This window comes from Schistocerca nitens, chromosome 4 (genome assembly GCF_023898315.1).
Source record: "Schistocerca nitens isolate TAMUIC-IGC-003100 chromosome 4, iqSchNite1.1, whole genome shotgun sequence".
Taxonomy (NCBI): Eukaryota; Metazoa; Arthropoda; class Insecta; order Orthoptera; family Acrididae; genus Schistocerca; species Schistocerca nitens.
Window position 1 is genome coordinate 974,053,213 of NC_064617.1, and position 15,302 is coordinate 974,068,514.

General features: G+C 43.9%; 1 protein-coding gene across 1 annotated transcript in view; it reads right to left on the reverse strand.

Moving 5' to 3' along the window:
- Positions 1–4,342: 4,342 nt before the first annotated feature.
- Positions 4,343–15,302, reverse strand: part of LOC126252735 (solute carrier family 22 member 7-like) — a 91,687-nt gene continuing 80,727 nt past the window's right edge. The window contains exon 9 of the mRNA XM_049953638.1: positions 4,343–4,531. Within this exon, the coding sequence (XP_049809595.1) occupies positions 4,343–4,531 (189 nt within the window). The remainder of the gene's footprint in view (positions 4,532–15,302) is intronic.

Sequence of the window (15,302 nt, forward strand, 5' to 3'; positions counted from 1 at the left end):
CATGAAATTAATGTACTATAAGCAGTTGTTCTTTAAACCCATGTCATTTATGAATGTGATTACATATACTCTACTTGTTTCATAATCTTGATACAGCTGACTCATGACGAATGACGTTACACATCTTCATTTGTAGCAATAACTCAAAAGCAAATATTGTTATTAATTATAGAACCCAACGCAATGCATTGCTAGCACAAAAATATGCTTTGCAACTGGCAAATGAATGCCACTGATTAATGTAATAAGATGAACTATGAGGACAATGTTTACTATAATTAGATTAATTATGCCATTTATTAACTCATTTCAATGATGACTTCTGATGGTTTGTAATTAGGCAATGAGTGCCATTGTTCTCTGTAAATGACTTGTGATGGTTTGTAATTAGGCAATGAGTGCCAATGTTCTCGGTAAATGATTTCTGATGGTTTGTAATTAGGCAATGAATACCAATGTTCTTTGTAAATGACTTCTGATGGTTTGTAATTAGGCAATGAATGCCAATGTTCTTTGTAAATGACTTCTGATGGTTTGTAAGTAGGCAATGAATGCCAATGTTCTCTGTAAATGATTTCTGATGGTAATTAGGCAATGAATGTCAATGTTCTCGGTAAATGATTTCTGATGGTTTGTACTTAGGCAATGAGTGCCAATGTTCTCTATAAATGATTTCTGATCGTTTGTACTTAGGCAATGAGTGCCAATGTTCTCTATAAATGATTTCTGATGGTTTGTAATTAGGCAATGAGTGCCAATGTTCTCTGTAAATGATTTTTGATGGTTTGTAATTAGGCAATGAGTGCCAATGTTCCCTGTAAATGACTTGTGATGGTTTGTAATTAGGCAATGAGTGCCAATGTTCTCTGTAAAGTTACTCATGAACATTGTTCTGTAATACTACGTACATGGTACAGAAATGTTCAATGACTGGGCAATGAGTGCGACCCATTACTAGTGTAATTCTCAATGAAGACTAGTATGTGACTTAATGTCCTTCACCTTCTAACCTAATTACCTGGAATTACTGCAATATCCGTTTGTCCTGTATATCCTCATGATCATGGAGCACTATATTTGGTTTTTGCACTAATTCTACGTTGCTGTAACAGACAAGAACGTGGTGTTGACACGACATGCTGTCCACCACAATGAGTGATGAGATGCTATTATGGTCCCACTGTTTGGTGTACCTAATGTACTACCAAAAGGATAACATGGAATATTACTATGGCATTTCAGTGTCTTGGCTACGCTGATTAATACTTCTGGGAAAAGAACTTTATTGCCTCACTTGGTGTTGTGCTTCTGTAGAAATATATGGACTTTCAGTGCGGCTGCGTGCAACCTAAAGTGCTACAACCATGACGCAATCCTTCCCTTTCCTATCCTAATTCTTGTGACATAGTAAAAAAAATCATTTTGTTATTATGATTTGTATTTATGGCTTATACGTTTTGTCATTTAAAAATACGTTCTGAACTACAGTGCATGTGCACTTTTGTCATTTTGTTAACATGATTTCTACTCATTGCATATATATTTTTTGTGATTTGCTGACATGTTCTGTACTCATTGTATATATATATTGTCATTGCCTGATATGTTCTGTACTCAGTGCATGTGCACTATATTTACTTCATGTTCTACACCTATATATTTGTATATTCTGTGATTGTAAAGTTAGTTAGTTAAGAAAAAATTTGTTGCTCATGGCAAGTCCAAATGAATCACCATCGCTGCCAAATTTTTGCCCCCCCCCCCCCCCCCCAGTGGAGGTTTATGAAACACGTATGTATTCATTACCAGCGATGGCGAGGCATGACAGAATCTCTGACCAGAGAGTTATTTATCGTTGCTAGTCTGCGCTTGACCGCGCGTGTCGACAGTTGGAGAGTAGTAGCAGTCTGGAGCAGTTGTGTGTAGCGAGTCGGCAGGAGTTGCGAGTTGTACTCTGTCTTTAGTAGTCTATCGGCAGTTGTGTGTAGCGAGTCGGCATGCGTCCGCGGTGTGCTCTGCCCACGAGTCTGGTCAGGAATGTGGTGGACGATATGTATATTATTGTAGAAGGTAATGAAGCAGCATTGCGCTCAGCTAATAACGTATGTTAATTGTAATTAATTTGTTCAAAAAATGCCCCAATAATAATTTCTCTATAAAGTAATTTTTTTAAAGAAAAATATTCATTTCAAGTTAAATAATATTTCCTATGCATTCCCTCCAAGAATCAAAATTAAATATACGCCAGCATTGCACAGAGCTGTGCCGAAAAATAAGAGCAGATATAGACGCAGTTTTACTGAGGTAAGAATTTATCAGGTTTAATTGTTTCACAGGTCCGAAGGTCAGCGTTGCTGCCCTTATATGATTTATCAGGTTTAATTATTTCTGTTAGGAAGTTACATTTCCTACATGGTTCATTAGTTAATTGACATTATTGTGGTTTTTGGTCAATTTTCATTTATCAATTTTGTGGGGAGTTTAAGCTTGGTTCCATTTTGCATTTTTATTATTCACTTTTGTGGAAAGACAACATTTGGCACACATTTTTATAATCATTGATTTCAAGATATTTTGTGGGGAGTTTACATTTGCGCAATTTTTATTCTTTAATTTTGCAAGGAGATTACACTTGGCTCATTTTATTATTCAGTTAATATTGACTAACTTTATTGCGGGGAGGTTACAGACTTCATTTCATTACAGGTACAGAAACAGTAGGTGAGGGGAAGACTGTTTCCGAAAAAATGTGGGAGTCAAGAGATGGGGGAGAGGACCCAGAAAAGTGGTAAGGGGCTGCGAACTGCAGCGCTGTCATCGAGAGCAAGAAGAGAATTCTGCGTGGCCGAGCGGTTCTAGGCGCTACAGTCTGGAACCGCGCGACCGCTACGGTCGCAGGTTCGAATCCTGCCTCGGGCATGGATGTGTGTGATGCCCTTAGGTTAGTTTGGTTTAAGTAGTTCTAAGTTCTAGGGGACTGGTGATCGCAGAAGTTAAGTCCCATAGTGCTTAGAGCCATTTGAACCATTTGAAGAGGATTTTGTTAAAGCTGGAAGGATGGGTAGATCTCTGGGCGAGATTTCCTGGGCGCGTTGTGGGAGGTGATTAAGTTTTGTTGGAATAGGATGTGGCGAGCATGTTGGTGTAACAGGCGGGGAGGGGGGGGGGCAGGGGGAGGGGGTAGTGGACGGGTACAGCGGGCGAGGCGGGTTGCATAGCATTAGAGTATTTTTGGAGTTAGTGTTAAAGTCAAAAGTGCGGGGGGGGGGGAGGTGGTATGAATGCAGACGACGTTAGCGTAAGAGGATTAGTCGTCTGATTAGGCCTTTGTTAGATGAACATCAACAAAAGCAAAACGAGGATAATGGAATGTAGTCGAATTAAGTTGGTTCATGCTGAGGGAACTAGATTAGGACATGAGACACTTAAAGTAGTAGAGGAGGGAGTTTTGCTATTTGGGGAGTAAAATAACTAATGATGGTCGAAGTAGAAAGGATATAAAGTGTAGACAGGCAATGGCAAGGAAAGCGTTTCTGAAGAAGAGAAATTTGTTAACATCGAGTATAGATTTAAGTGTCAGGAAGTCGTTTCTGAAAGTATTTGTATGGAGTGTAGCCATGTATGGAAGTGAAACGTGGACGATAACTAGTTTGGACAAGAAGAGAATAGAAGCTTTCGAAATGTGGTGCTACAGAAGAATGCTGAAGATTAGGTGGGTTGGTCACATAACTAATGAGCAGGTATTGAACAGAATCGGGGAGAAGAGGAGTTTGTGGCACAACTTGACTAGAAGGAAAGATCGGTTGGTAGGACATGTTCTGAGACATCAAGGGATCACCAATTTAGTACTGGAGGGCAGCGTGGAAGGTAAAAATCGCAGAGGGAGACCAAGAGATGAATACACTAAACAGATTCAGAAGGATGTAGGTTGCAGTAGGTACCGGGAGATGAAGAAGCTTGCACAGGATAGAGTAGCATGGAGAGCTGCATCAAACCAGTCTCTGGACTGAAGACCACAACAACAACAACAGGAGTGCAATATGTAGTTTTAGTCTATTGTGAGGGTTTTTTTTTTTTTTGGGGGGGGGGGTAACTCAGTAGGTGCTGTTTCCATGTCAGTTTATTTTGGCGTGTAGCATTTACTGGATAGAACGGCCATCAATTATAATCTAATCCAGGTCAGGCTTAATTTTCGTGAAACTGTTTACAGATTAGAAATAGAGCTCGAAGTGCACTGTTATTCGTTCATAGCAGGCCGAGTAAGTCAGGCGCGACGTCAGTAAACAGAACTCGAAGTTTGCCAGCATCGCATTAACATTCCTTCTAAACTTCTGTAGATGTTTTATCCCTTGGCGTACTCTGGTGTCGGTTTGGGTTTCCAGCTCCAGTAAGGCTGTCCTCTGCCAAAGACGGCACCATCCCTTAACGTCTCCGGCAATCGCTGAAGCGCAGATTCCGGCAGGAACGACACGGAAAACGCTACCACCAAGTTCAGGGCTGCGAGGATGGCGAAGGGAAGTCGCTTGTCGTCCTGTGAAAGGAAAAGATATTTGTAAGTAGTGAGAATGAAAGACACCAATCACAGATATGTTTCCACGTGAATTATTACGAGTCTAAAGCCTCCTTGCTAACCATCCAACAGAAAGCCCGCACCAGACTGATATTACAAAATATATTAACTGGGAAAAAAGGTGATTGCACTCCTGCTCTATCCTCCACATGTACCATGATCTGACCTATAGTTTGCTATGCCAGTGTTGCACAGATGTACTCTCCACCAACGTTCTATTACTCGCTCTAAATGCTTGAGCGTCATGCACTCTGTTCTCCCTTTCAACACCTGTTTAGTTTCCCTCTACCCCCTCATCAAATTCCCACCACTCCTAACATACAATGAACACCTAATCAGATCCTAAACTATCTGCAAACTAGACTTCAACATTTGTATACTCTCTAATTTGCAATCCTGCTACGCCTTCGCGCCTACATCGACATACAGTTCGATCCATATAAACATGAGCTACTTTAATAACTTAGAACTTCTCAACCAATAATGGCACACATTTGCAATTTTAGGAGATGATAAATACCATACATACATACATACATACATACATACACACGAGGGGGGACCCAAAAATAACCGGAATTTCTTTCTAGAAAGCATATACTTTATTGTTTTCAAATACAACCTTAATATCCTTCGAAGTACTCTCCATTAGCATTAATACACTTGTCCAAACGTTCATTACAGTGTTCGAAGCACCTTTTAAATTCGTCCTCTTTGATACCTGCTAGCACTTTCATGATATTGCGTTTTACGTCTTCCACATCCGCAAAACGCTTCCCTCTCAAGTCTCTTTTCATCCTCGGGAATAGGAAGAAGTCCGAAGGTGCTAAATCCGGCGAATGGGGCGCGTGGGTCAAGGTAGTTGTCTTCGTTGAGGCCAAAAACTGGCGAACGCTGAGAGCCGTGCGCGCGGGAGCGTTGTCGTGATGCAGGAACCACACGCCAGAATCCCACAAAGCCGGACGTTTTCGCGGCAAACTTCTGCGAAGCCGTTTCATAACCTCCAAATATAATTGTTGGTTTACTGTCTGGTTTTCAGGAGAGTAGGATCCCTTTGACGTCAAAAAAACAGATCAACATCGTTTTCACATTCGATTTCACTTGTCGAGCTTTTTTTGGTCGAGGTGAGCCAGGTGGCTTCCATTGTGATGACTGTTGTTTACTTTCTGGATCGTACCCATAGCACCGTGACTCATCACCGGTAATGATTTTGTTGAAAAAATGTGAATCATCTTTGAAAGCGTCCTTCATTTCGAGACAGGCTTGAACGCGACGATCCCTTCGATCTCCGGTAAGAAGCTTCGGTACGAATTTTGCTGCCACTCTTCACATCCCCAAATCGATGGTCGAGATGCGCTGAATTGAGCTCCAGGACAACTTGGACAAGTTCTCGAGTTGGTCGATTGTCCTGCGTCGATCTTCACTGATGAGATCATGGATTTTGTCGATGTTGTCTTCGCTTTGAGCAGTTGAAGGTCGACCGGAATGGGGCTGAACTTCAACCACTATTTCTCCCTTTTTAAAGCGAGAAAACCATTCGTACACTTGCATTTTACTAAGAGCATGGTCTTTGTAGGCTGTCTGAATCATCGCAACAGTTTCTGCTGCTTTCTTGCCGAGCAAGAAACAAAACTTCACTGCCACACGTTGTTCGTAAGAACTAGCCATTTCCTCGTGTCACGTCTGCACTGCACGCACACTCAAAGAACTGCCAAAGAAACCACACTTCTCATTGTTTGGTGACGCCGCGTGGCAGAATGACTCAGCAGAGCTCCTGCTACAACCCTCTGGCGGCGCAACCTGCTACTACAAGTACACGGTGTGCAGCATTACGATTCCTGTTACTTTTGGGTCCCCCCCCCCCCCTCGTACATGCAAAATCCTCACAGCAAATGCTGGAAGTGCCCTTCACCAGCAGAGATGTGCAAGTGCACTAGTGCATTCTTTTCACTGTATTCCGTGCATTATGTGAAATGTGACCTCGCTAGTAGTGCTTACTTCGTGTGCCTTGGCCGCACGAAGTTATGCAGTCGTCCGTGGTCTATGACTGTACACTCAGCTTTTAAGATACCGCCACAAGCGCGGGGAAAAGTGGGGGGGGGGGGGTGTCGGTTGTTCGGTCATCATAGACACTTGTTACAAGTTACATGGAAGCGCTAGGCGTGCGGCACGCTGCTCCATCTTGTAATTAAGCTTTTATAAGTTCGATGTCACCCAGCTGCTCCACAAATGTACTGAAGATGTCTGTATAAACTGTACAGTCTTCAGTCATATCAAAGAAAATGGGGCCAGCATTCCTGGAAGCTGACATTGAGCACCACACACCGACCTTTTCATCATACAGTGGTTTTTCATGGATAATATGGAGGTTAACACCATCCCAGTATCGACTGTTTCGTATGTTGATGTAACCTGGAAGATGCAACCATGCCTCATCTGTAAAATAACGTATGCAGAGGCTGAACCATCGACAGGTACGCATTCTTTTCACATGATCTGTTTCTTGCACGTTTGCAAGAAGTGCACTCTGTATGCTGGCAATGCCGATTTCTTCGGAGCTCTATCCTGGCTTTGCCGGCCGGAGTGGCCGAGCGGTTCTAGGCGCTACAGTCTAGAACCGCGCGACCGCTACGGCGCAGGTTCGAATCCTGCCTCGGGCATGGATGTGTGTGATGTCAGGTTAGTTAGGTTTAAGTAGTTCTAAGTTCTAGGGGACTGATGACCTCAGAAGTTAAGTCCCATAGTGCTCAGAGCCATTTGAACCATTTTTTATCCTGGCTCAACGACGAAATGATTTCCTTGGAGAGTACTTCAAGCGTCTTTGAACATTATCAATAACCTCTGCTTTCAACGACTGTTTATGCTCGCAACTGACACTCTTTATTCCATCAGTTGTCTACAGCTTTCTTACGATTGATAAAATTGCTAGATTCGCTGGAACATCGCGCAAATTGAATTCTTTCTGGCTGTTGTAACCAATGTACTTTCACAATAGAAACTCGTTCTCGAAGTGTGTAATGCATCTTCCTGCCAGTTAAAGTCTGCGAACGAATCACTGATTTGCTCGAACTACGCACTCACTAGACTTCACAAACCGTGACCAACGAGGCTACCAGCGAACTAACACGAGCCGAGCAAGCGCGGCATAACGCCGGACGAAGAACAACAAGCGCAAAAACGAAGGTCAACTTGCCAACAACGGGCGGTAATTCTAGTTGTCCCAGACAACTTCCCCGTATTTACGATCTTTTGGAGGAAGGAGATCAGATTTACGAGGGCAGTTCAATAAGTAATGCAATACTTTTTTTTCTCGGCCAATTTTGGTTGAAAAAACCGGAAATTTCTTGTGGAATATTTTCAAACATTCCCGCTTCGTCTCGTATAGTTTCATTGACTTCCGACAGGTGGCAGCGCTGTACGGAGCTGTTAAAATGGCGTCTGTAACGGATGTGCGTTGCAAACAACGGGCAGTGATCGAGTTTCTTTTGGCGGAAAACCAGGGCATCTCAGATATTCATAGGCGCTTGCAGAATGTCTACGGTGATCTGGCAGTGGACAAAAGCACGGTGAGTCGTTGGGCAAAGCGTGTGTCATCATCGCCACAAGGCCAAGCAAGACTGTCTGATCTCCCACGTGCGGGCCGGCCGTGCACAGCTGTGACTCCTGCAATGGCGGAGCGTGCGAACACACTCGTTCGAGATGATCGACGGATCACCATCAAACAACTCAGTGCTCAACTTGACATCTCTGTTGGTAGTGCTGTCACAATTGTTCACCAGTTGGGATATTCAAAGGTTTGTTCCCGCTGGGTCCCTCGTTGTCTAACCGAACACCATAAAGAGCAAAGGAGAACCATCTGTGCGGAATTGCTTGCTCGTCATGTGGCTGAGGGTGACAATTTCTTGTCAAAGATTGTTACAGGCGATGAAACATGGGTTCATCACTTCGAACCTGAAACAAAACGGCAATCAATGGAGTGGCGCCACACCCACTCCCCTACCGAGAAAAAGTTTAAAGCCATACCCTCAGCCGGTAAAGTCATGGTTACAGTCTTCTGGGACGCTGAAGGGGTTATTCTGTTCGATGTCCTTCCCCATGGTCAAACGATCAACTCTGAAGTGTATTGTGCTACTCTTCAGAAATTGAAGAAACGACTTCAGCGTGATCGTAGGCACAAAAATCTGAACGAACTTCTCCTTCTTCATGACAACGCAAGACCTCACACAAGTCTTCGCACCCGAGAGGAGCTCACAAAACTTCAGTGGACTGTTCTTCCTCATGCACCCTACAGCCCCGATCTCGCACCGTCGGATTTCCATATGTTTGGCCCAATGAAGGACGCAATCCGTGGGAGGCACTACGCGGATGATGAAGTTATTGATGCAGTACGACGTTGGCTCCGACATCGACCAGTGGAATGGTACCGTGCAGGCATACAGGCCCTCATTTCAAGGTGGCGTAAGGCCGTAGCATTGAATGGAGATTACGTTGAAAAATAGTGTTGTGTAGCTAAGAGATTGGGGAATAACCTGGTGTATTTCAATGCTGAATAAAACAACCCCTGTTTCAGAAAAAAAATGTGTTGCATTACTTATTGAACTGCCCTCGTATATGGATCGCCCTCTATTTCACAACTGCAAAATGACCTACGAACTGACTACGTTAAAACTGAAGCTCAACATACTCACTGAAAATACTAACGAGGAGAGGCCATGAAGTTTGGCTCACAGATTTACTTCAAACTTTGTGTGTCTTTAGGAGGCCACTAAAACAACAAAATGAGAGAGTAGCTAGATGTACTATTGTGGAAATTCCGAGAAAATCTCAAGAGAATTTTTACGCATCGATTATGTAACTGATGTACATGTACGAAGGTGCTGGTCGTTCGAATTCGTGGTAGTCAAGTGATTAGCGTTCGAGCTTCGAAGACGAACATGTATGAGGCGACGATTCGGCTCCTGCTCAGACTTATTCGTTATTCTATTTTTTTCATCACTGGTCATATTACTTAACTTATATGACATTTGAGAGGTAATGTAACTAAAAAAACCAAGTGTATTTCCATGGAGTTTTAGTATATTTCATGTTATTTGACTACATAATAACTTTAATTACATTCCATTGTACATCAACAGCTTCCAGCACCGATATTTGCGAAAATGTCGCGTTACGCATAGTTTGCAACCAAACTATCGCAAGAAAGAGAAATGTTTCAAAATGTCAACGAGGTATGCTTTTCCTTAGAAACTCTGAATATTCCCTGTAAATGCTGGAAAACTGAATTCATTCGAAGTAGTAGATACCATTTCAATTTGTTTTCCACGTCTGTATGACAAACACCATCCTGCAACATGTGATCTCGAGAGCACATCCGACGAGTAACTGTACATTACTCTTGTATTCCGACTCATTGTGATTTACTATATTAGTGACTGTGAATAACTTCATTCGCATCATTATTTATCGAGTTTTGTCTAGGCTTTCCAAGCCCGTACCCCGTCGTTGAAAATTTAATTAAAAATAGTAAATAGTCAAATAACATACGAAATTCACAACAACTTCACGAAAATGCACGTGGGATTATTTTTTTCATTATATTAGCTCTCAAATGTCATATAAATTAAATAATTTCACGGGTGACAGGAAAGACATAGATTAAGAACTAGCAGTCACTGTAGCTGGATTCGAACCGTCGCCCCGCACACGTCCTTCTTCCTAAGCGCGAGATCTAACTACTTTTTTTTTTTTTTAGCTCATTTTGTTCGTTGCAATAGTTCGAGGCGGGAGTCCCGCGATACTCGCTCAAGTTCGTCGTTGGTCCATTCACTCTGTTTTTTTTTCTTTTTTATTGCAGAGGGCAGCTAACCCTCTGTCCAAACACGCTGAGCTACCACGCCGGCTGTACCATTTGCCCACGATTAGTTCTTTCCGCCAGCATTTTCGCACAGGCACATAGAGGCGTAAAACTTCTCTTGCGAATTTCTCGGAATTGCCAGGATAGTGCACCTTACTCCTTGTACATTATGTTTTTTTAATGGCCTACCGAAGTTGTACAAAGTTTGAAGTAAATACGTGATCCCAACGTAACGGCCTCTCCTTGTGAAACCACTCCCAGACATGACAAGAAAACTCTAGACAGCGTCGAATTCACGGTAGTGAGACGAGTTCACTACAATTATTACCACATCCATAAAATTATTATTAACATTTACACTATAAATTGCAATAAATAACAAATGACAAACATATGTAATATATCCATGTTACACATACTTACGTAGATCTTGATGTCAACTAGAGAATGACCTATTTCCAGTATTATCCAACAAATGCACAGTTATAAATTATTTATTGACCGTTCCATATACGGGTGCTAAAACAAGTACCCAGTGGGTATAATTGGGTGCTAAAACAAGTACCTGGTGGGTATAATTATAGTGATGGTGTTCCAAGAGCTGCAGTGCAGGTTGTAAACGTCGCTGGACGCTGAAACATCGTAGGTACGTACATTAATCGCTGAGCTTGCAAAGCATCCAGAAAAAAAATATACCTGTAGTTCTACTTTCTGCCACCAGTTGAAAATATGGCACTGTAAGCAGTCAGAATGTGAAATGTCTGTTGTTTCGACGTCAATATGCTGTACGTCGCTAGGCGATGCGTGTTGATTTCTTTTATGAAGTGGTAATTGGTGTAAGGGGTATATGAAACGCAGTGGCCGTTGAGAAAAAGACGTACACTGCTGGTAAAGTTGTTTTATCACAACGACAGAAACAACATCGCTGCAGGGTGAGTATATCACCGATAGGAACAGCTGTGAAGAGGCCCCATGATAGTAAATGGGCTAAGGAATACGATCAATTAACTTGAAGAAACAGGTGAACAATGGTGGTGCAGATGGGAAAGGGAAGCAGCCCATTCCCATGGCAGTTGTTGATGAAATGCAGCACTCGCTTTATTAGCATCCACCGCTCAAGTTATCACATAAATTCTCTCTTCCCTGGCCAATTGTTCTAAAGATTTTGCAGCGCATTTTACAATGGTATCCCTACGAGATACAGAATGTGCAAAAAATGAAGCTCCAAGATAGGCTACAACGTCATGACTTCGCCCTTCGTTTTGTGGCATGCACAGAACTGGATGACATGTAGTCCAGTAGAATTTCTACAAGAGGTTTTATTGTTTTAATGGCTGCGTTTGTGTACCAGTATGACTATCCTAGGTTTTCCCCCTCGACGGAGCTGTGGAAAAGTGGCGGGGGGCAAAAATGTACCCGAAAAAGGGGTATTTTTTCGGTTTTGTGATTATATCTCGTAAATAACTCACAATATCGAAACCGTAGTGGAATTAAAAATTGTAGGGCATGAAATTCTGCATTGAATGAGACCATCCGCATATTTTTTGTATCACCCGTTTCCACAATAGTGCTCTTCATAATTGGACCAATTTTACAAGTTCATGAATGTGGCTGGTAAATATTCTTTCCCTGCACCTACATCACATTCTGGCTGCTTGTAGCTCCATATTTTCACCTGGTGGCGGAAAATGGAACTATTATCTTTTTAGCACACTCCGCGAGCGCACCGGCTGATGGATGCACCTACAATGTTTCAAAAAAATGGCTCTGAGCACTATGGGACTCAACTGCTGAGGTCATTAGTCCCCTAGAACTTAGAACTAGTTAAACCTAACTAACCTAAGGACATCACAAACATCCATGCCCGAGGCAGGATTCGAACCTGCGACCGTAGCGGTCTTGCAGTTCCAGACTGCAGCGCCTTTAACCGCACGGCCACTTCGGCCGGCTACAATGTTTCAACGTCCTGTGATATACGAGTATATAGCCAGCACTGCAGCGCTAGGAACACTGCCAGTTCAGTTATGACCACCCAGTATTTCCCCAAATGTACAGAATTCCAGTACAGCTGAACTATCAGGCGATGTACAAACAACTCGCTGAACTTCAGGAAAATACACTCCTGGAAATTCAAATAAGAACACCGTGAATTCATTGTCCCAGGAAGGGGAAACTTTATTAACACATTCCTGGGGTCAGATACATCACATGATCACACTGACAGAACCACAGGCACATAGACACAGGCAACAGAGCATGCACAATGTCGGCACTAGTACAGTGTATATCCACCTTTCGCAGCAATGCAGGCTGCTATTCTCCCATGGAGACGATCGTAGAGATGCTGGATGTAGTCCTGTGGAACGGCTTGCCATGCCATTTCCACCTGGCGCCTCAGTTGGACCAGCGTTCGTGTTGGACGTGCAGACCGCGTGAGACGACGCTTCATCCAGTCCCAAACATGCTCAATGGGGGACAGATCCGGAGATCTTGCTGGCCAGGGTAGTTGACTTACACCTCCTAGAGCACGTTGGGTGGCACGGGATACATGCGGACGTGCATTGTCCTGTTGGAACAGCAAGTTCCCTTGCCGGTCTAGGAATGGTAGAACGATGGGTTCGATGACGGTTTGGATGTACCGTGCACTATTCAGTGTCCCCTCGACGATCACCAGTGGTGTACGGCCAGTGTAGGAGATCGCTCCCCACACCATGATGCCGGGTGTTGGCCCTGTGTGCCTCGGTCGTATGCAGTCCTGATTGTGGCGCTCACCTGCACGGCGCCAAACACGCATACGACCATCATTGGCACCGAGGCAGAAGCGACTCTCATCGCTGAAGACGACACGTCTCTATTCGTCCCTCCATTCACGCCTGTCGCGACACCACTGGAGGCGGGCTGCACGATGTTGGGGCGTGAGCGGAAGACGGCCTAACGGTGTGCGGGACCGTAGCCCAGCTTCATGGAGACGGTTGCGAATGGTCCTCGCCGATACCCCAGGAGCAACAGTGTCCCTAATTTGCTGGGAAGTGGCGGTGCGGTCCCCTACGGCACTGCGTAGGAACCTACGGTCTTGGCGTGCATCCGTGCGTCGCTGCGGTCCGGTCCCAGGTCGACGGGCACGTGCACCTTCCGCCGACCACTGGCGACAACATCGATGTACTGTGGAGACCTCACGCCCCACGTGTTGAGCAATTCGGCGGTACCTCCACCCGGCCTCCCGCATGCCCACTATACGCCCTCGCTCAAAGTCCGTCAACTGCACATACGGTTCACGTCCATGCTGTCGCGGCATGCTACCAGTGTTAAAGGCTACGATGGAGCTCCGTATGCCACGGCAAACTGGCTGACACTGACGGCGGCGGTGCACAAATGCTGCGCAGCTAGCGCCATTCGACGGCCAACACCGCGGTTCCTGGTGTGTCCGCTGTGCCGTGCGTGTGATCATTGCTTGTACAGCCCTCTCGCAGTGTGCGGAGCAAGTATGGTGGGTCTGACACACCGGTGTCAAAGTGTTCTTTTTTCCATTTCCAGGAGTGTATAATACTCCGAGGATTGTAAATCTTCTTTTTCCATCCCATCCAGGGCAATAGGACAGGTTTAAATTCTACATCGCCAGACAAACTTGATGGCAATGAAGATGTGATCCTTATTTTTTTACGCTGGTTTATGAAAAGTATCAACGAGAGAGAAATACATCTAACAGAAAGGTATCGTTATTTTTTGGAATTTATCCGTCGCATTGGACCTATCGTCTAAACTTTTACAGTTTTTGTCTCAAATTCGTTATTATACTGGTTGAAACCTTACAACAAAGTGATCACACTTGCTTTGGATTTTCTGAGACATATTTGATCTGTCGTTTTGATTTCGTCACATTTGGTATCAGATTCATCGTCAATGCAGACCATTGTTTACCTCATGTTAAGGGAATGTAAGCGACAATATTTGCATCAATCTGCTATATCTATATTTATATGAACATCTCAAAACGATATTGTGGTGCCACTCTCCCCTCCTACAGTTCAGAATGGCGCTCCGGCAGAATTACTGCCGAAATATCTCGGAATGGACTCGAATACAGTATCTCTGATTTTAACGCAATGTTTTTTTTTTTCACGAGATTTACACTGTCTTATCAAAAGTATTCCGACACCTATAAGTGGAAGTTAATAATGGATGTGTCCCCCTTCGCTCTTATCAACAGCATGATTTCTAATGAGGACACTTTCAATGAGCAGTTTGAACGCCTGTGGAGGAATGGCACTCCATCCTTCCTCAATAGCCGAAACCAGACAAGATCTGGAGCGAAGTCCAAGTACTGTCTCATCCCAAAAGTGATGTGTTGGGTTCAGGTCCGGACTTTGAGCAGGCCAGTCCATTTCAGGAATGATTCTGCCTACAAACCATTGCTTCACAGACATTGGTGAATTGTCATGTTGATCCAGTCATCGTTTCTGAACTATTGCGCTAGTGTACACCGTATACAATGGTTTCCTTAAACGCAGTAAGGGGACCACACCATAACCACGGAAAACGACCCCCCCCCCCATATCTGGTAGCACCACCTCCTCCATACTTCTCTGTTGGCATTAGACATTGACGGCAGATAATGTTCTCGAGGAATTCGCCAAACCCGAACCCTCCCATCGGATAGTCACAGAGTATAGCGTGATCCATCACTCCAAATTACTCGTCTCCAGTCATCGAGTGCCCAGTGGTGTCATTCTTTACACCACGCCGGGTGTCACTTAGAACTGAATATGTAAATAGATGGATTATGAACACCTGGTCGACAACTGTATTCCATTCTTTTGACTCCATATGTGCAGTCACTGTGCTAGCTGTATTGCTGAAATCACTTTGAAACTCCCAAGT